General features: G+C 44.0%; 2 protein-coding genes across 13 annotated transcripts in view; one reads left to right on the top strand and one right to left on the bottom strand.

Annotated features, from left to right (window-relative positions):
- The first annotated feature begins 1,852 nt into the window (after nt 1-1,852).
- Nucleotides 1,853-20,414, top strand: PRDM4 (PR/SET domain 4). Of its 9 annotated transcripts, none has more exons than XM_083462543.1 (12): nt 1,853-2,467; nt 6,977-7,110; nt 7,594-7,770; nt 8,472-9,260; nt 10,503-10,652; nt 11,334-11,381; nt 12,435-12,553; nt 13,349-13,434; nt 15,765-15,892; nt 16,387-16,701; nt 17,481-17,649; nt 19,417-20,414. In XM_083462543.1, exons 1-12 carry the CDS (start codon nt 2,457-2,459, stop codon nt 19,727-19,729), a joined length of 2,439 nt encoding a protein of 812 aa, XP_083318669.1. In that variant the 5' UTR covers nt 1,853-2,456; the 3' UTR covers nt 19,730-20,414. The 9 variants fall into 9 exon arrangements, with proteins under 9 accessions (XP_083318669.1, XP_083318673.1, XP_083318670.1 ...); XM_083462544.1 differs by having other exon boundaries at nt 1,859-2,452; XM_083462550.1 differs by having other exon boundaries at nt 1,886-2,452; nt 8,577-9,260.
- PWP1 (PWP1 homolog, endonuclein) overlaps nt 19,538-21,150 on the bottom strand; it is a 17,191-nt gene continuing 15,578 nt past the window's right edge. For 3 of the 4 annotated variants that reach the window (XM_083462552.1, XM_083462555.1, XM_083462554.1), the window contains exon 15: nt 19,764-20,885. In XM_083462552.1, coding sequence (XP_083318678.1) covers nt 20,773-20,885 — 113 coding nt within the window. In that variant the 3' untranslated portion in view covers nt 19,764-20,772. Of the gene's footprint in view, nt 19,679-19,763; nt 20,886-21,150 lie in introns of those variants that run through there. The other variant, XM_083462553.1, reaches the window with a different exon arrangement.

Below are 21,150 nucleotides of genomic sequence, written 5' to 3'. Positions count from 1 at the left end.
TCACAGGGTTGTTGTGACGATAAAATGAGGAAGGGGAGAACCGTGTACACCTTGAGCTCCTTGGAGAAAAAGGTTGGATATAAATGCAATAAGCAAACAAACCACTCTCCATATGGTCCCATTCCTGGCTGGAAATCCTGGAGACCCTAATTTTTAATGTAAAAACAGGACATGTTAAATGCATGCACACTTTCAAAGATGATAAAAACTTTTATTTACCACTAGCTTGCTGTTTTATTATGTTCTCAAGGAAATTTTAGTACTGCCCACTCACAGTGTGTTACTACTGATGTTTTACTGCTGTCATTCTGTTTCTTACAGAGGTATTCTATTTTTTGTTTATCATAGTGCTGCTTCTTTTTATTATAAGTTCATTGGTTTCTGTTTTACTGGCAAGAAATAATTAAGGTACATTCTGTTGTGACGTGGGGTTTGTGATTTCAGCTCTCTTGACATAATATGCTGGAGACGGTTCTCTAGTAACACTTCTTTATTAAGGCAAACAAGACTGAAGACTGAGGAGGGGAAAGCTACATTTATAGGGACAGGGAACTAGCTAGAAAGGATACATTTTGGAGGGAACAATATCAGGCAATCACAGTCGTGCCTTTTGGAGGAAACCAATAAGACAGAGGATCCAAATACAGCAGCTTAAATGAACCAATAGTAGCTGTACCCTTTGAAACCAAAAGGCAGTTACTTTACCCTAATGCAAATACAGACAATAATAATACAGATATAAAATCCTTTGACTCAATACACAACACATTCAAGTCGCTTGAGCACTCCTTCTGGATGAAAAGCTGGGGCAGAAATCAGCCAATATATCAGACAAAGAAATATGCCTCTTCAGTCTCTTAAGATGCGACATTAATGTTCCCCACTCCACCCCAATCAGCACAATCCCATGTGCATCTAAATCAGAAGTAAACCCCACAAAGATTAACAGGGTTTACTTAAGAATCTGAGAGGAGCCGTGCTGGACCACAGGCCCATCTAATCCAGTATCACAGTGGCTAACCAGATGCCCATGGGAAGTCTTACAAGAAGGAACGAAGTGTGACAGCATACTCCCCACTTGGCAATTCCCGGCAAAGGGAGCCCAGAGGCTATTGCCTCCAGCAGCGGAAGGAAAACAGCCCACCATGGCCAGTCGCTGTGGATTTGCCTAGTCTTTCAAAGTCGTGGAAGTTTGTAGCCATCACTACATCCCATGGGAGCGAATTCCATAGTTTTAAGTGCGCCAGCACTCGGCTTCATTGTGCGCATCTAGTCTTATGGAGAGAAACGTCTCCCTACCCATTTTCTCCGCACACCATCTTCCAAACCTCCATCATGTCCCCCAACCCTTTCTTTGGGTAATCAAGGACCTTTAACGGGCTCCCCTCCATCCCTTGTCCTGTTTTTAAAGAGCTCCAGATACCATACTCATGGGGAAATTTTTTCCATGCCCTTGATCGTTTTGCATTGCCTTCTCCAAATATATCGTGTGTGTTTTTTTTGGGGGGGGGGAGTGGAGGGAGAAGCTGAAGAGATCAGAGTTGCGCGAAGAAAATATCCGACGCGTGGTGGCAAATACACACAGGCTTTATTAGGCGATCACTTCCATGTCGTAAACTGATTATAAAGCAAGCTGCAAGCTTATCACCCGCTTGCCTGCAAGCAAGCCCCTTCCTAGTTATGTGTGTGTTTTGAGGGGAGGTGTTACTTCCGAGGTAACTGTGCATTAGGCAGCACGAGAGTCGACCACCAGGCACGCGTATTACCAGCCCTCCCTGCTCCCCCACCCCGCTCGCTCGCCCCCGCCCAATCGCGGCAGGAATGGAGAGCATGAGAGAGAGGGAAGCACTGCTGAGCATGCGCGAAGGTGCAGCGGCCGTGAGAAGCCCTTTCTCGTCAGGACAGAGCCGGCGCGCGCAAGGACTCCTGAGCGAAAGGGCAGCCGTTGCAGCGAAGGGCGAACAGGCCAGTCTAGAGAAGAGCGGCGGCGCGCGGGCTGAGGAAAGGAGGGGGGGGTCGCTTCCTGGACGCGGAACGGAGCGGAAGCCATCGCCGTTCTGAGCACGGCTCCCCCTCCCTCCCCTCCCCGGCTTTTGCCAGCGCGCGCTCTCTCTCTCCCCCCTCTCGCGCGCCTCGTCCCCTCAGGGAGCGGCTGTTCTGTGGAGCTGCGCCACCTCCCCTTCCGGAAGGGGGCGCTGTTCCTTCGGCTGGCGCGCCGCGCCTCCTCCCAGGAGGCTCCCCTGGCGGAGGCCGGGGCCTGCGCTGAGGTGGGGCGGGAGGCGGCCGTGGCCGCTGCGGCTGCTGCTGCTGCTGCCTTAGGTCGATGCCTGCTCGCTTGCTCGCCTGCCTGGGGCGGAGAAGGGCGGCGGCTGAGCGGGGAGGCCAGATGAGGAGGCGGCGGAGGAGGCCGCTGCCGCCGCCGGGTCCCCCTCAGCCCCACCGGCCTCGCCAGGTAAATGCATCACAGGTGAGAGGGCTCACAGGTGCGTTTGTGTGTGTGTCGGGGCCGAGTTTGCGCCGGTTGCCGAGCCTCGTTTGCAGCCCCCCGAAGTTGAGCCTTGGGTTATGTGGAGAGGGGTGCCTCTGGGCGCGTCCAGAGTGCCGTTAGACGATTAATCCCTTAGGCTGCGATTTTGCAGCAGGCACTTGTGTCCAAGGAGGGAAAGTGCTCCAGAGATGGAGATTTCCCGGAATAGTCGCAGCAGGAGCCAGGATTTCTATCATGCTAAGTCTTAGGAAGGGTCGAAGGCAGGCATTGAAGCTCAGAGGCTTCTTTGCACGCAGGTGCTTCCAGGTTCTCAATCCCTGGCGTTTTCAGGTGTTGGAGAGGATTTCTGCCTGAAACACATAGTGAACTAGAAGTGACTTGGTTTAAGGCATCTATGTATTTATTAAACAGCTTCCCAACGGGAGAGGATGGTACATTAAACACTGGGAGTTGGCAGGATCATATATGATAACATGGTGTAACGTATATGTGATACTGATGGGTTTGGTGTAGAGTAGAAATATGCTTAACTTTATTGGAATGCCAAACAAAAGGTGATAACTGATGCTCTTTTTCATTGCTGTAATATTGCAGCACTATGTTGAGAGACGAGGTGTGAGAATAATTAAAAGAATTTGTGGTTTGAAAAGCAGAAGCTGGCAGTACAGTCATTCCATTTTGCCTGTTGGCTTTTTATTCACTGTAATTTCTAGCACTCTCTCTAGTCTGTATCAAGAGGTATGCGTAGCTGGTTCTCAGCATGCACAACATGCTAAAGCACACAACACACTAAAGATGCTGTGCCTTTCAGCTGTAACAGTGCCTTCCCACAGAGTGTTCACCCCACCTCAGGTTTCACAATCCCTTTTGGAAGTGCAGTCTGCTTCTCATATTTGCTGTTAAAGTTGTAGTTAAGTTGCCTGATTGATGGACTTGCTACTTTGGTCCCTACACAGGGAGTTTACAAATTAGATTGCACCCATGCCATGCACTTAAAGCACTTTTATGTCATTTTTACATAATTCACCATTCATTTTAAGGGTGATGGAGGGAAAGAACGTCACCAGTAATGTACAGAAAAAAATAATTGTTTTCTTAGAATGGCAATGGCACCCACTTGAGAGGTGCCAGAACTGAATTCTGGCGAGTTCTGGCTGAAAAAAAGAACTGTCCAAAGGCACTTATTTTTGCATGTTTTTTTTGCCTTATATTGCTTAGAGCCAGTGTTCTTTTTCCTAGAAAATAGGTGCCAGTACTCACCATGAAGTTGTTACATTAAGTGCCACAGTTTTTTAACAACAACAAAAAGGGTACTGTGTACCCTTGAGTACCCCCTGGAAAAAGCACTGCTTAGAGCAGTTTACAAGTTTCACAAGAAACAGTTCAACACTGGAAACAAAAAGTTCATTAAAGACATACAGTATGTTGGTGATGCAAACTATGACCTTAAGGCCACAAAAAAGCGATGTCTTAAACACTTTGTGGATATTGTTAAGTCATTGATCCTTGTCCATATTAGCAGTTTTGAAGAGTTGTGGATGGATGTGATACATCTTCATGTTTTTGTGAAGGCAAGCGCAGAGCATTGTTTTCTTTTCAAGATTATCACAGAGATTATGCAGGTGCAGGGAGTTTTAGAGCAAACTGGAGAAAACTGTGTAGGAAACAGTACGAAGTATTTGACTATTTGTCAGAATTGTCTGACAGCATTCAAAGGAAAGGTAAATATTTGTCTTGAGGGGGTTCCTTGCTTCTGTTCTCTTTTTAAAAAATAATTTCTTAAAATTTCTACACCAGTTGCTTCTAAAAAACCACAAAGCGGTTTACAAGACAATAACACTGAGAAAAAATTACAACCATACTTTAAAACACACAGAAGTTAAAATACTAAAACAGATTAAAATTACCTCAGCTTTCTAAGCAACTAGAGTGCTTCTCTGTGTAATGTCTTGAGTGACTGAGCATTTATAACAGAGTTAAATATTCAGTTACATGAGCAAAGAGATGGAAGAAGGAAAATAATAAAGTGTGTATGCCTAGTTAGGTAATAATTAAAGTTGAAAACTTTAATAAACTGATTAATCAGCTTAAAATGAGGGCCAATTTTGTAATCGTTATGTCTTGTAAACTCACTCTGTGTTAACAACTGATAGAACATTGTTTCTGATGTTCAAACAAACAAACAAATTCCTTCCAGTAGCACCTTAGAGACCAACTAAGTTTGTTATTGGTATGAGCTATCGTGTGCATGCACACTTCTTCAGATACTTCAGATACTGAAGAAGTGTGCATGCACACGTAAGCTCATACCAATAACAAACTTAGTTGGTCTCTAAGGTGCAACTGGAAGGAATTTTTTTTTTGTTTCGACTACAGCAGACCAACACGGCTACCTACCTGTTTCTGATGTGTTCAGGTAATAGAGGATGAAAAAGGAGAAGTAGTAAAGGTGTCCTTTCCTTCTAGCGCTGCACAGTTACTTTTGTTTGTTGAACAGTAACTTCTCATATGCTTCATTTCTTCAAAACCTGTACAGCGGTACCTCGGGTTACAGACGCTTCAGGTTACAGACTCCGCTAACCCAGAAATAGTACCTTGGGTTAAGAACTTTGCTTCAGGATGAGAACATAAATCGCCCAGCGGCGTGGTGGCAGCGGGAGGCCCTATTAGCTAAAGTGGTACCTCAGGTTGAGAACAGTTTCAGGTTAAGAACGGACCTCCAGAATGAATTAAATTCTTAACCCGAGGTACTACTGTAAAATAATATTGGGCCATTATGTGTGTTATACACCTGGGCTCCATACTTCTCAAATGCTATAAACTTAATTTTTACTGGCTTTCCCAGGAGGAGGAGTTGAATTGTGGGCAGTATCTAATTTCTTTTTATAACTGTTCTTTCTTGTTACGTTTTTATTGTTTTATTATTGTACACCACTATGGTATTTTGTAATGTTAAGCAGTTCATAAATATTCCAAATAAATGCCACAGACCTCAGCACACTTAACTAGGCAAAGGTCTCAAATGAACCCACAAAGACTTCTGCGTAAATACAACAGGACGATACTGCTAGTGTTACTAATTTAGCTTGCAATATTTCTTAATCAGTATCTACACCTTGTTAAGCTAACTCCCCTACTATTCTATCATTCAGTGATAGAATTGTTGCACTTTCTAACATGTAGCAAAAAGCTGTCCATGCAGATAACTTACAACTTGCGCTTATTTAATATACACACTTGCCTGTTTTGTGATGCAAAAATGGTGTGCATAGGAAAAAAAGAAATGGCACGAAAATGGTGTGAAGGGGGAGGGGAATTGGGGGAAAATAGGAAAAAACGGAATCTTCTCCAGAGGATTGAGAAACTCTTGGAGCAGCATGGGAGGTCACACAAGAAACTGGAGGGGAGGAGGGTGAATTGGTGAAGATGGCCTCCTTTGCCATTGTGCTGAGGGAAGCCTTCATTAGAACAAAGTGCCTTCTGCCCACAGAAGGACATCACTGGACAGGCACCCAATATTAAATAATGTGATTTCTAGGTCCTGCTACACATACAACATTGATTATGCAAAAAACCCCGTACATCCAATGGCAATTGTATGCTGCCAATACAGTGGTACCTCAGGTTAAGTACTTAATTCGTTCCAGAGGTCCGTTCTTAACCTGAAACTGTTCTTAACCTGAAGCACCACTTTAGCTAATGGGGCCTCCCGCTGCCACCATGCCGCCACCACCTGATTTCTGTTCTCATCCTGAAGCAAAGTTCTTAACCCGAGGTATTATTTCTGGGTTAGCGGAGTCTGTAGCCTGAAGCATATGTAACCTGAAGCGTATGTAACTCGAGGTACCACTGTATTGATGATGATTTTAGATGGCTGAAAATTCTTTTAAATAAATCACAATAATTGAACTTTTGAGCTTCTCATAGGCATGTGGATGGCCACCATGGAAAATATGTTGGACTGGATTAATCTTTGGTCTGATCTAGCAAGGCTTCTCTTAAGTTTTTGAGTTGCATTGTGCTGTACGCAGAAATGTTCTGTATAAATAAGTTTTTTTCTGTAGACCTGATATACGTCTCTTGATTTATCCTGTCAAAATGTGCAAAAAACAAATATTGTAAAAGTCTAGAGAAGAAATCAAGATATTAATAATCTGGAATCTTTTACCATTGAAGAACACAATCAATAAATGACATGCTGAGGCTTGACCTAATCCAGGGATAGGAACCAGTTGCTGTGTGATTTGAGTTCTCATCATCCATGATCACTGGACACATGCTGGGACCCAACAGTTCCTCATCCCTGATCTAATCTCTGTGGGGAACGGTTTGTAAGGCCCTTGAGAACATATAACTTTGTAGTGTACTGTTTGTAGCAGTGAATGTATGTATATTAAGTGGAAAACTTTGGGCAAGATAAGGAGCAGGTCTGAAAACTTGCTTGGCTGGAATTTTATCTGCATGTGTTACACGTTTTCTTTTGTCTAGGATGAATGAAATGAGCCTGAACCCTGTAGGGATGGAGCAGCTGACGGCTTCCTCTGTGAGCAATGCCCTGACTGTCTCGGGAAGCCACTTAGGGTTGGCTTCCTCACCAACACACAATGCCATACCAGCACCAGGTAACATAGCAAGCTGGGGACGACGACTCTTTTTTGTGTTATGTAGATCTTTGTGCTGTTCAGACTAGGGGAAGGTGTGTAGCTGACCAAGCCTAGGAAAGGTTGGAGGCCTGCATTCCTCTATTCAATGGAAGTTGCTCTTACTTTGGTTTTTTGTCTCATATTATGGTGCTCCTGCCACCGAAGCTTGGCATCTGTGGATCCTGGTGGCAATTCCACACACTTTCAGTTATATGAGCATTTTTGAAACGTTACCAAAAATACAATGTCCACACACAGTGCAGAGCTCTGCTGTGAAGCAACTCCCAAGAACAACAGCAAAGGGGGGTGAAAAACTATTAAAAGAAGCTTAAGCAGCATTTCCCCCATTGTGATAGAAACCAATGCTTTCAATGATCCTCTTCATTTTAACCCCCCCCCCCATGCTTCTTCTTAATTTATTGGCAGTATAATTGCATTTTATTTGCATTTTGTTTCTGCTAGGATTACCAGTTGCAATTCCAAATTTGGGGCCCTCCTTACCCTCTGCTTTGTCCCTGATGCTTCCAATGGGCATTGGGGATCGGGGAGTGATGTGTGGAATACCAGAGAGAAACTATACCCTACCTCCACCGCCATACCCTCACCTGGAGAGCAGCTACTTCAGACACATTCTACCTGGTGAGTAGTGCGGCTGGATGGAGATGTGTGTTGAGACTGAAAGTCTTTACTCAGCAGGAAGGTTTATGGGAGAACCTCTTGCAGGGGGAATGAGTAATAATGTTGGCCCTGAAAGCCCCCATGGGTTAGATGGCAGGATATATATTTCAGGGAAAGGGTTAAAAACTTGGTAAGTTAAGTAAGTTTCTCCCATTAAAAAAAAAAGTTTAACCATTAGTCATATACAGAAGCAGGCTTTTCGCAGAATTGTAGTTGTATGTCTTGCTTTCTTTTTCTCATGGCTTGAGAAATCTTGGAACTGCATAGAATTGCTATTTGTGAGTCTTAACTTTTTCATGATTTAGAGTTTTTATTTATTAAATTTATATCCTGCCCTTCATCCCAAAGGAGTTCAAGGTGGCTTTAAAGAGCAACAGCCTCTAGAACAGGAGTAGACAACATGTCACCCTCCGCATGTTTGGACTACACTACCATCGGCCCCAGCAGGTGCTGCCAAGTGATCAGGGATGATGGGTTTGAAGTCCAAAACATCTGGAATTCACCATGTTGGCTATTAGAGATTTAGAAGTGTTGGATTTTTATTTGTATGTATAGATTGCTGTTAGGTTCAGCCACTTGAAACTTGACTTTTTATTGCAAACTGATCCTCTTCTCACTTTCTCTTCTCTTTTTCTCCCCTTTTCTTTTCTCCCCTTCTTCAGGTCTTTTATCTTATTTAGCTGACAGACCTCCACCTCAATACATCCACCCCAACAATATAAATGTTGATAGTAATCCAGCTTTATCTGTCTCCAACAACCCTTCAGGCCTAGATCCCTACCAGCCCAATGGAACGGTGGGTCTCGAACCAGGCATTGTCTCCATGGATTCCCGCTCAGTGAACACACACAGCACCCAAAGCTTGCATCCCAGCGACAGCCATGAGGTAGCTCTGGATACCACAATCTCCATGGAAAGTGTTTCGAGGGTTACCAGCCCAATCTCTACTGACAGGATGGCTGAGGAACTTACAATGGGTGATGTGGCTGGGGATCATTCACAGATTGCAAATGGAAGCCATAGTCATGAGCCTCTAGCTGTGGATGCTGTGGGTAGCAGCTTAGCCACGGACACTGTAGGTCATAATGGCGTCCTCCCTATTCATGGTAGCAGCTTGGAGCTTCCTGTTGTTATGGAGCCTGACCACATTGCAGGCCGTGTCAGTGGTCTATCTGACAGGACGCTTGGCGACTCCATTCATGCAGTGGCCATGAGCAGCAATTCTGTGAGTGTGGCACTTTCTACCTCACACAACCTCACATCCCTGGAATCTGTCTCCTTACATGAAGTGGGTCTCAGTTTGGAGCCTGTGACTTCCATAAGCCAGGAAGTAGCCATGGGACAAACTCATGTGGATGTCTCCCCAGACAACCTTTCCTTTGTGCCGTCATCGCTGCAGATGGAGGACTCCAATTCAAACAAGGAGAACATGGCTACCTTGTTTACCATATGTGAGTGTTTGTCAGTGTATGCTTGCCTCAGTCTATAGGTATTTTTTTGCATTGCAAGGTAGCACGTTTCTTGCAGTAAACGTATTTACTTCTGGTGGCAGAGTCCAGCTGAACCATAAAAGAAATCTAACAGAAGTTGGGGAAAACTGGGCTAAATCTTACATTGTGCAGAACTGTCATTTAAAGAAACCAACACTTTGGTGTGTATTTTTTCCTTTTTTGTCAGCCCAGTTGATTTCTCCCTTCCAGATTACAAAAAACAAGTTTTTTCAGCTCATAGTGCATACAGACATACCTAGACACAGGAGTGGGTGTGGGTTGTTCCACTGTCACTGCTCATTCCCTCACGTCTATACACACAGACTCTAAAGTGATTGCAGCTCAGTTGTTCTTTGCCCCTCCCCCCACTTTCTAATTGTCCCAAGTGTTTTCCCTGCTTACATGTCTGTTTGGTGTTTTGTTATCTTCATTATTGAAAAAAGAACACCAGCCCTGTTTCCCTTTTTAGCACTTATTTATATTTATTTGGAGACATTCTTAGCCACACTTCACCATAAAGGCCCAGGCAGGTTGCAATGTTATCTTGCAAAGTTAAAATTGAAACAGAATAGAAGACAATAGAAGTAGGTCCCTTGAAAATCTGCTCTGCCCAAAGGAAGGTCCAAGGTGGTTTCCTGTTTGGTGGACCCTTTTGCCAGTTAGTGCTGTTGGGCTAGAAACTGGAAGAAAAACTTGATCAAGTTTGTGTGTCTTGACTTTTAAGTGGCTATGTTCCCACAACAGGCTTTCCTCTAACTAAAACTATGTCTATTTGTAAGCACCCTTCCATGTGTTTCCCCATCCCTGCTGCACATAGGAATAATTCACCTCCACCTGCTACTCAGAATAAAGAACCTGTCTTTCCATCACATTTTAATTTAGTGTAAATTGGTCTTGTCCATGCAGACCTACAGTATGTTAATGATGTGTATTTCCTCCCTCAAATAAATAAATTAAAAATTGAGCAAACCCAACTTCTGCAATATTTTCTGCCCTGGTCACTTGAAGGCAATTTTTAATTTCCACAAAGAGCTGGGCAAGTCATTACTGTATTTACAAATGTGCAGGATTAGCAAAAGGAGACTGCACGCTCTTTGCATTAACTATTTGTAACTTGACTTTTTGTATTTGTGACACCCTCATCTTGCCTGACTTGCTACAGTAACAATATCCCCAATGTTCTGTGTCCTCCCTCAACTGCAGGGTGCACACTCTGCGACAAGGCCTACCCATCTGATTGTCCAGATCACGGGCCTGTGACCTTTGTTTCAGACACCCCAATCGAGAGCCGAGCCAGGCTTTCTCTCCCGAAACAGCTTGTCATCCGCCAATCTCTCATGGGAGCCGAAGTTGGTAAGGATACCGTTAACTAGATTTTTATGAGGTGGGGTATGGTTGATTGGGGAGAGAAAAGGAGATCCCAAGTGAATAAAACCTCATATGGTAATAGTGGAAAACAAGATAATTAAAAGGTGGCATTTGGAAAGAAATTGAGTCTGGGCAGTTCATTTGTAAATGGGTGTACAAGACAAGAATATCTGTTTTGTAGGCAGAGAATGGTGGGAGGTATTTTTATATTGTGCCAGTGCTTATTATTAAGTGATTAATGAGGAAAGCAGTAACATTGTCGAGACTTGTTGCCTAGATCAGGGGTGGCTACACTGTGGCCCTTGAGATGTTGCTGGACTACCATCATCTGTGACTCTTGACCATGCTGGCTGGGGCTGATGGGAGTTGTGGTCTAACAACATCTGCTTCCCCACCATGTTTGCATTTTCTTATGTAGCACAGTTAACCTAGCTACAGCAACTATTATATAGCCCTATAAAATTTTAGTGCCTCACAGCTCCTTAAGGAAGGTAGTTGATCTGGAGGCAGGGGTAGATAATTAGAATGTCAAGAGTCTAGTAGCAAGTCATTTCCCTCCCACTCAGTGCAAGATTCTTAATAGGTAGTATTCTCTGTAGCATATTTTTTATGTCTGCAAAGGTACATTAGTTTACACTAATAGAGATTGTCACCTTTTCTCTTCAGGTGGGCAGTATTGTCAGTTATCAACATGTCTTGGATCTTCCTCCTTGGGTATGGCCACTAGATAAACTTTGGCAATGAAACTCTGACTCAATCAGTTAGTGGAATTAGACCTAGGCATTCATAGAAACTTATTGGTTGTATTTATATCCATGTCTTTAAATGTTTCATTTAAGCCCTGTGACGTTATATTTAGTTACTTGTGCTCTTGAAAACGCAGCTCCAGATCCGCTAAAGTAGGAACTTTTATTTGACCTAATCTCTGTTTTGCAAGGGTTTAATTAAACTCAAAGATAAGTGGGAGGAGTGATGCTTGAGTCTAAAACTGCCATGACATTGTTGCTGCAATGCTCATAAAGGGCTTGAAAGCCTTCAGGCCAATGACTTTCAAACTTTATATCTTCAGGAGACACTTTCTGCAGTGACTAACTTGTTACAGAACCTTTGTATGTCTCTTATGGCTTTCAGGAGATCTTGGGGTATCTTCTAAGAGCTTACATTCAATTTATGTGCCACACCATCCAGGTCTGGTGGGTTTGTCTTCTTGAACTGATAGTATGACCTATCTCTCTCCTACAGCAGTACATTTGGAACCCCTTTGTTGAAAACCCTCTGCCTTAAGGCATCACTCTCTTGGAGTGAGAATTAACAGCCTGGACAGAGATGTTTAGTGAAGTAACTGGGGAGATTATGGAGAACCTAGTTATTCTAACTGTGCAAAGAATTGGCAACCTGAGATGCTTGCTGTATTCCTGGCTGCTTCTGCAGTTTCTGAAATAAAAATTTTCTATTTTTGCAGGAAGTGCCTTGAAAACTTAAGTGAGCGCAGGAGGTCAGGACCTCACTTTCACAACTCGACTGAAAGTAAATGATTTGATATTAGAAGAAAAAATAGATTGATGCAGTGATTAACAGTTGAGCGTACTCCCAAGAGTGTTATGTGATAGTAGTTGTTCCTGTGACTATCTCATTTTGTAGATGCTTTCATGGGCTGATGCTTAGCAGTAGTCCTCTGAGTGCTATACAACATTACATCTTTGCAGTGGTGGTGTTGGAATTTGTTAGGTGTAATCAGTGGATTGTTGTTTTTAAACCTCTTGGCAGGTGTGCTGGCTAGAGAAACTATTCCTGTACGCACTTGCTTTGGACCCCTCATTGGGCAGCAGAGCCACTCCATGGAAGTAGCAGATTGGACAGACAAAGCTGCCAATCACATTTGGAAGGTCAGTTTGTGTTGTCATGTCCTCCTCTTCATTATTGAACCTTGTGCAAAAAAGACAAAGTGGGTTTGCCTTGTCTTCTTTTGTGTGCATGCACAAAAAATGGCAACATGACATTGGGTATGGTGAGAAAAGTGGCAAGTTATCCTGAATTAAGTGGTATCTGTATGTATAATATTGCATTTTCAGATTTGAAAATGCTTGAGACTTGCCTTCCTTTTCCCCAGCTATAATGCTTTTCTTAAGAAATATAATGTTCCCTTAAGAAAGGTGTGTGGAGCTTTTGGCTCTCCGGATGTTGCTGAACTACAACTCCCATCAGTCCCAGCAAGCATGGCCAATGACTAGGGAATTCTAGTACAGCAGCATCTGGAGGGTCAAAGGTTCCCTACACCTGTTTAAGGCTTGTCTGCACAGCAGGCAAAATTGAGTTTACTACTGTGGGCTTTATAGCTGCCTCGTCCTTCTTTCCTTTCATCCTTGTGAACTGAAGCCCTGTCAGGGAGCTCTAGCACATAGTGCCTTACAAAGGTTCAGATCATGGCGTCTTGGAAATCGGGGTCGGAGGGAGAATGTGCTTCTAGAAATGAAGCTATTCTCTAATAAAGGATGGTCCATAGTATGATGTCTTCATGCTTAGTTTACCCCATCTTTTTAGATTGTTTCCAGCAGTTAAGAAATTTGCTGCAGGAAAGTCCTGGCTGTAATATTTCCTCCATGCGGCTGCAGCGACAGTCTCTGTGGAGAGATTTTCCAAACATTTCAACTGGCACTTCTGTCTTACTTTTCTCTCATCAGATGTACCACAACAATGTCCTGGAGTTCTATATCATCACAACTGATGAAAATGAATGTAACTGGATGATGTTTGTGCGGAAAGCCAGGTGAGAAAACGATACACTTAGGCAGGGTTAGGTATCTTAGTGGAACAGTCATACTGATATGATATGCATTCCTCCATGTATTGTATCAGAACCTTATCATTCTATCTCACTTTTCTCTGCCCCCATTTTTACTTGAAATAGCACTCTTGCTTTCTTTAACTGCTTTAGTCCAGGCATAGACAAATTCGGCCCTCCAGATGTTTTGGGACTACAGCTCCCACCATCCCTAGCTAACAGGACCAGTGGTCAGGGATGATGGGAATTGTAGTCTGAAAAACATATGGAGGGCCGAGTTTGTCTATGCCTGCTTTAGTCCAATATTTTGGACTCAAAAGTGTAATTCAAGAAAACTTATTCCAACCATACGTGTTCTCATAGAACTACACTGGTTATCAGATGGTTTCTGGACCCAACTGAAAATGCTGTTCTGGCTTTTGAGACACATGTTCTGGCTTCTGAGACACTATCTGAATTTGGGGCACTTAGAGCAATGTAACTTTTAGGTTTAGGGACCAAATGTGGCCTTCAAAGCCTTGCTGTCTGGTCCCTGGGAGTGATTTTGCTTGACTACATTGTATACTTGAACTCCCATGTCATTTATATAAATGGAGGATAGAGATAGGGGTGTGTTTGTGTGTGTACAGTGGTGCCTCGCAAGACGAAATTAATCCGCTCCGCGAGTCTCTTCGTCTTGCGAAGCACGGCTATTAGCGGCTATTAACAGCTTAGCGGCTATTAACGGCTTAGCGGCTTTAAGAAAAAGGAAACAAACTCGCAAGACGATTCGTCTTGCGAAGCAAGCCCATAGGGAAATTTGTCTTGCGGAACAACTCAAAAAACGGAAAACTCTTTCGTCTAGCGAGTTTTTCGTCTTGCGAGGCATTCGTCTTGCAGTGCACCACTGTATATAGAAACTAGCCTACTGTAGAAAGGTGAACTTTACATTCACTGCTCTGCCCACTCTTGACCTACCACAGGTCCCCAGAAAGAAATGCAGCCCTCAGACTGAAATAGGTTCCCTGCTGAAGGTTTAAATCATAATAATAAAAATACTAACACACCCACACTGGCAACTTCGGCTCAGGTTCACCTTTCATGCACACAGGTGTGAGTCAGAAACTATATATTACAAGATCCCAAGCCCCTTTGTTGCCCTGACATGTCCCAAAAATATGCCAGCTCTGGGGCTGGGTTAGTTAATACACTCCTACTGTGATCAAATGGAAGGGGACAGAGACAGCTTCCCCTCCTGCCTTGGTCATAGTTGGAAGCAGGGCATAGGCTGTAGTGCAGTAGCTCGGCTATGGATTCTTCACCCATTCCTCAATAGGATTGCTCTGCCCTTCTTTAGGCCCACTTAAACCTTTCACCAGTACAGTAGCACCTTGGCTTATGTTACCTTTGGGTAACATGAACGGCAAATCCAGAAGTGTTTCACTGCACGCATGCGCAGCAGTACCTTCAGCTGCGGAAACCTCGGAATCCGACCGGAGCTCTGCAACCGGAGGTACCACTGTACAACTAGTTAACCTCCACTTCTAAGCTTCCGGCTGTATTGTTTGGCACAGAAGTTCGTGGCAAAAAGTGTCAAATGTTTTGGTGCATATTCACAGCAGACTTTCCTGAAATGGGCTGCAGTAAGTTTGGATGCAAGTCACAGGGAGTAAAATATGCAGGGTGTCGAAGACATAGGATCCAGGAGTCCAGAGGTGGACATTGGGAATGTTTAAAAGTAAAACAATGACATCTGAATCTTGCAAGGGAATAATGTGACTATTGGTCATGCTACCTAGAACCGATGGGAATTGGGAGTCCAACAACATCTGAAAGGACACACATTCCCCATCCCTGTTCTAAAGAAGCTGTCTGCACCAGGATGGAAGTCACCCACTGTGTGGACCACTGGATGGAAATGAGTAGTACAGTGGTACCTCAGGTTACATACGCTTCAGGTTACAAAACAGTACCTCGGGTTAAGAACTTTGCTTCAGGATGAGAACAGAAATCGTGCTCTGGTGGCGCGGCGGCAGCAGGAGGCCCCATTAGCTAAAGTAGTGCTTCAGGTTAAGAACAGTTTCAGGTTAAGAACAGACCTCCAGAACGAATTAAGTACTTAACCCGAGGTACCACTGTATTACAAAGCTGAATTTCAGAAAGGTCCACTTCTTCATTCAGCAGAAATATTTTTTTCTGACAGCTACAAAAGTAATCAGTTACTGTTTTGAATTAGCTTGTACTAAGAATGTTAAGCATTCCAGAAATATTGATGGAATAAATATAAATACTATGTCACATTTAAATTGGTTTCCCCTCTTCCCTGCATATAACAGGAATCGGGAAGAACAAAATCTGGTGGCTTATCCTCATGATGGAAAGATTTACTTCTGCACCTCACGTGATATCCCCCCAGAGCATGAGCTTCTATTTTACTATAGTCGAGATTATGCCAGACAAATCGGTAAGCAGTTTGATGCACTTAATTGAATGTATCCTGTGGAAAACATCCACTTGCCTTCAGTTTGCCTCTTATCAGAGCTATGTTTGAATGGATTTAGCTCCATATTATTAATTTTATTCATGTCCAGAACGTGGAATTCTAATTCTAGGTAATTTACAAAATGTTTGCCAAGCTGGGTTATTTTGCAGGCTGGGAAGCTCAGTTATGAGCTTTGAAGCTTGTGCAACATCAGTTACCAAGGAACAGAAACTCTGTAATGCCCAATTTGCACATTGTTGGCTTTACAGCGCTATCTGACCATTTGTTTGCACAAAGCTACTAGTTTGCAACTTTTTCTGTGCCTTTTTTTTAGTCAGGGTTATTTTCTTGTCTTTTGTTCCTGCAAAATGCACTGAATAAAAAGGGAAGACCAGTCACCTTTAAGCAGAGCCAAGCTTGCAAGTATACGAGAGCTGTGGTGCTTGAAAGTCTGAGATCTTGTTTTTGCGTTAAAGGTGTTCCTGAGCATCCTGATGTGCACACTTGTCACTGTGGAAAAGAATGTGCTTCCTACACAGAATTCAAGGCGCACCTGAGTAGTCACATCCACAGCCACTTCCCCAGCCAGGGGCACAGCAGCAACCATGGTCCAGGCCACAGTAAGGAGAGAAAGTGGAAATGCTCCATGTGTCCTCAAGCTTTCATCTCACCGTCTAAGCTTCATGTTCACTTCATGGGGCACATGGGCATGAAGCCACACAAGTGTGATTTCTGTAGCAAAGCCTTTAGTGACCCTAGCAATCTCCGTACACACCTCAAAATACACACAGGTAAGTGAAGACCTTAAAGTTCTGGAGTTGATAATGTGAGTTGCCTGGGTTGTTAATGAACTGTATTGCTGTGGACAAATTTCCACAGGCAAACTCAGTATGAGCTCTCAGTATAGTTTTTTATTTCTGTGAAAGAAACTAAATTTGTTTCTAAGTGACTTGGTTAATTTTTTATTAGCATTCTTTTTTGCCTTTGTCAGAAAGTCCAAGGTATTTGGCAGCATCTTTGGGCTGCAGTGTCTCCTCCTTCCTACCAAGCCTCTTTCACTAGAAATGAACATTGTATGCAAAGTCCCAGCTGTTGCATACTGTGTGCCCCAGAGCCCTGCTTAAAGTTCCCTGCACAAAATAGAAAGAATATATGGAAATGAGCTTTATTATCTTGCTTGCATGCCTTTTCTGTACATCCTTCTATCCCAATAGACCATTTCTGTTCAATACGTATTTGACTAAATGCTCTGTTTTTAGCCTTTAGCCAGATTTGAAACATTTTTCCAAAGAGGAAACACAGGGAGATAATGTGTTATGATGGGAAGGACTTTTGTGTGGCACTGTGATGGATCACACTGGGTGTAGGATGATGCAGTGTCCTGTCAGTAGTAAAATGTAAGGAGAGTTCAGGGATACATACTCCCTGGCATGTGAACATGTAGCTGCCCCACATAATCATTCCTTGTTAATGGCAAACAGGATGCTGGCTTAGGTTTTAAAGTGTTCATACAATTAGGTAGAAGGAACAATGTAAAATGGTCTTATACCCCTTGTTTAACTAATTCCAGGTCAGAAGAATTATCGCTGTGCTCTCTGTGAAAAGTCCTTTACTCAGAAGGCCCACCTGGAGTCTCACATGGTTATCCATACAGGGGAGAAAAACCTCAAGTGTGATTACTGTGACAAACTGTTCATGCGACGGCAGGATCTCAAACAGCATGTGCTCACACATACCCAGTAGGTACCGTATTTTTCGCTCTATAGGACGCACCTTGTTTTAGAGGGGTAGAACAAGAAAGAAAAAAATATGCCCCTTCAGCGAAGCGGCAGGAGGCGCTGAATTTTTTTCCCTTGTTCTCCCCCTCTAAAACAAGCTGCCGTTCAAGGTGTGTTCAGTCGCCTTCAGGCGGCTACCTTGGAAGCCTGGAGAGCAAGAGGTCGGTGCGAACCGACCCCTCTCACTCTGCAGGCTTCAGTGAAGGCAACCTGAAGCCTCCGGAGCGTGGCGGGAGTTCCCGCTGCGCTCTGGAGACTTCGGGTTCCTTTCAACCTGCTCTTTGGGGCTGGCAGGGGAAATACCAGGTTGGGGAGCAGCGAAAAGGCGCACAGCCTTTCCGCTGCTCCACGAGCTTCTCGGGGCTGCCGGGGAAACCCCACCCCGAGCCCCAAAGAGCAAAGAAGCCAAGACAGCGAGCGGGATGCATCCTGCTTGCTGTCTTGGCTTCTGCCATATCCGCGCGCAGCCTCTCCATGCCGGAGAGGTTGCGCGCGGCTATGGCAATACCCCCACCTCCCGCAAAAGCCCACAGGAGCCGCCCACACTTTAAGAAGCACGCGGATCCTGTGGGCTTTTCTACAAGGAGGGAGAAGGGACTGACTGGCCGCGTCAGTCCCTTCTCCCTCCTGAGGAAAAGCCCGCAAAAGCCGCGTGGAGCTTGTGTGCGGCTTTTGGGGGCTTTTCCTGCCTGCCTCCCACCTGCATTCGCTCCGTAAGACGCACACACATTTCCCCTTACTTTTTAGGAGGGGGAAAGTGCGTCTTACGGAGCGAAAAATACGGTAACTTGCAGGGGAAAGATAATTTAGAACACCAGATTTTCTACAGAAATGCAGGTGTTGTCTCTTACGCACCTTTCCTCTGTGCAGAACAGAGGGAGTGCGGTTGTTCAATTATGCTGTGTCTTTACTCCCAGAGTGATTGACCACCCTCCCAGGCAACAGCAGCCAAGTGCACAAAGCCTCTCAGGCTCTGTTCACAAGTCTGCCTTCGCACAGGTGGGCTACCGCTGCTCCTGGGAGAAAGTGGTAGCCCACCTGTCACAAGGCAGAGGTGGTTGAGGCAAGCGCATGGACCTGCCTTTGCATGGGTGGGTGGGAGAAGGCCAACAAAGCCTCCACCCCGCTTGTGCAGGCTGGAGGTGGAGCTGTCTTAAGACTTCTCTGCTGAGGGGCAGGCATCCAGGCGCCTCTTAATGGAGAAATTTAAATAAGCCACTGGTGGCAGAGGGAGAAGCGAGCTGTACCGCCAGGCCAATACAGCTTGTTCATCCCTGGAATCTTTAAACTGCTCCTCAGCTGCCCCCCAACTCTGGCCCTGTGGGGGCTCCATTAAACTGCTCCTACCCCTCCCCCCGCCAGCAGAAGGCAGTTCAGGCAAGGAACCAGGGTGGGGGCAGCCTGTTCCCAGCAGTGGGAACAAGCTGCACTGTCCCCAGCCTCATGAGGGGGTGGGGTGAAACCACCTCAGCTCCTTTGTTAAGAGTAGTGGCAGTTTCACCCTGGTGCCTCACAGGGCTGGAGCCAATGCAGCTGCTTGTTTCAACATCACTGTGTATTGCCGTGTTTAATATCTGCTATCACCCAGCCCTACTTTAAACCACAGCTTAGCTCAACTGGTGACATGGAAACCAGATCAATAAGTGTTGTTTTTTTAGATAGATAAATATATCTCTATCAGTCTACATTCAATCATAATTATAAATGCTTATTTTCTTCCTTGTTTAGAGAACGCCAACTTAAATGTCCCCAATGTGAGAAGCTGTTCTTGAGGACAAACCATCTAAAGAAACACTTAAATTCTCATGAAGGGAAGCGGGACTATGTCTGTGAAAAATGCTCCAAGGCTTATTTAACAAAATATCATCTCACTCGTCACCTAAAAATCTGTAAAGGACCAACCTCCAGTCTCTCAGCCCAAGAGGATGACGAGGATGATTCTTCAGAGGAAGAAGAATTGATAAACTCTGTAAGGAGTGACACCTGTAGGCTTAATACAAACATGTATGTGACAAATGACGCGCTCTCTTGCCACAAATAAGAAATGGAGGACTTAAAATATAAATCGACTCGACTTCCTAAAATCATGTTTATTACACTACAGTGAATTTCTGGGCAAGGACCAGATCTCACCCCCTTATGAAAATGGCGCATGCACTCAGAGGTTTCCAAGAAGGGTAAAAACAAACTTATCGCCTCTCCACTTCTAGTGCGGAAACTGCTACTGGTGATTTGGTTGAAGTGCAATGCATGACTTAAGAAAAACTGACAGCTACACTTCTGTATTCTAGTCAGCTGCTTGGAACAAGAACAGATACCCTCATTTACAGTTAATAAATTTGATTTGTATGCCATCACAGCAGAACAGTGCCCTGACTCCTCCCCCACCCCAAGTGATGTATACATTAGTTTGGGCTCAATATGAACTTACTTAAATCAATATTCATTGTACGCCAATGAATTGCCCATGTGTTAAGACAACTAGTATTTGCAGATGATACTGTTAATATACAGTACGGGATCAATACAGGAAAGCATGCTTATAATGCAGATTTGGTTTTAGCATGAGCCAGCAATTTGCTGTATATAGTGCCATATGGTATTACCTGTATGGTTACTAATAACCATGAATTTTGGGGAGTTCTGCTGCTAATATATTTATGGAATGAAGATTCATTTAAAATCTGTTTCCTTATGGAAAAATTAAAACACTGCTTTTTAACGCATGCATTAATTACCATTCTTTTCCTCAAACCTTTTCTGCTCATGTAGGAATCTTTTCTCCCCCCTTGAAGCACTTAAGGACTTCTTGATGAAGTTAGATACATATTTTAAAATCTTCACTTCCCAAAGAATGAATACATTGCATGAAAACCAAGTGCTGAGGCGAGTTTTTTGTGTAATTTCCCTTTCTGCTCACTGCTCATTAGAGAGAAAAGCTTATATGGGCAGCTCAAGCTTTTACATTAACAGATTGTAAGATTAGATTTGCCCAATATCCTCCAAGATGTAGATAAATCATTTTTGCACAGTCATGGTATCAGTATTCACTTTATATTATACAGTGCAAAATGTAATACCAGATCACGGTTCCATTACAGCATCTGGATCACTGCTGCAGCCACTAGCAGAATTTTTTGCTTCAGAACTTGATGTGGCAACCACCAGCCTCTGTCGGTTTCCAAACACTTCATTCACTGTAACACAAATAAGAAGAGTAGTTCTGTTAGTACTACTACATAAATTCTGGCCTTTAATAATTGCCATGTAAGCCATCTTAATGTGTTTGTTGCACACTTCTTTTAAACCAGGAAATAATGCAATGACATCCACAGATGCAGTACACCTTTGACAATCCCTTCCCTCATTTACAAAAGAAATTCAGGAAGCCTTAGGAGTATACTCTACCACACTTGGGAGCAGCTGGTGTAATCTCTTGTAATAGATGGTAGGGGATGCTAA

The sequence above is a fragment of the Podarcis liolepis genome (assembly GCF_965112155.1).
Source record: "Podarcis liolepis genome assembly, chromosome: 10".
Lineage (NCBI taxonomy): Eukaryota > Metazoa > Chordata > Lepidosauria > Squamata > Lacertidae > Podarcis > Podarcis liolepis.
The sequence above is the reverse complement of the archived record's forward strand: the minus strand, read 5'-3'. Positions and strand labels throughout refer to the sequence as shown.

Coding starts and splice junctions, on each gene's coding strand:
- PRDM4 (XM_083462543.1), top strand. Junction 7,771..8,471: donor CTTCAGACACATTCTACCTG/GTGAGTAGTGCG, acceptor CCCCTTCTTCAG/GTCTTTTATCTTATTTAGCT. Junction 13,435..15,764: donor ATGTTTGTGCGGAAAGCCAG/GTGAGAAAACGA, acceptor TGCATATAACAG/GAATCGGGAAGAACAAAATC.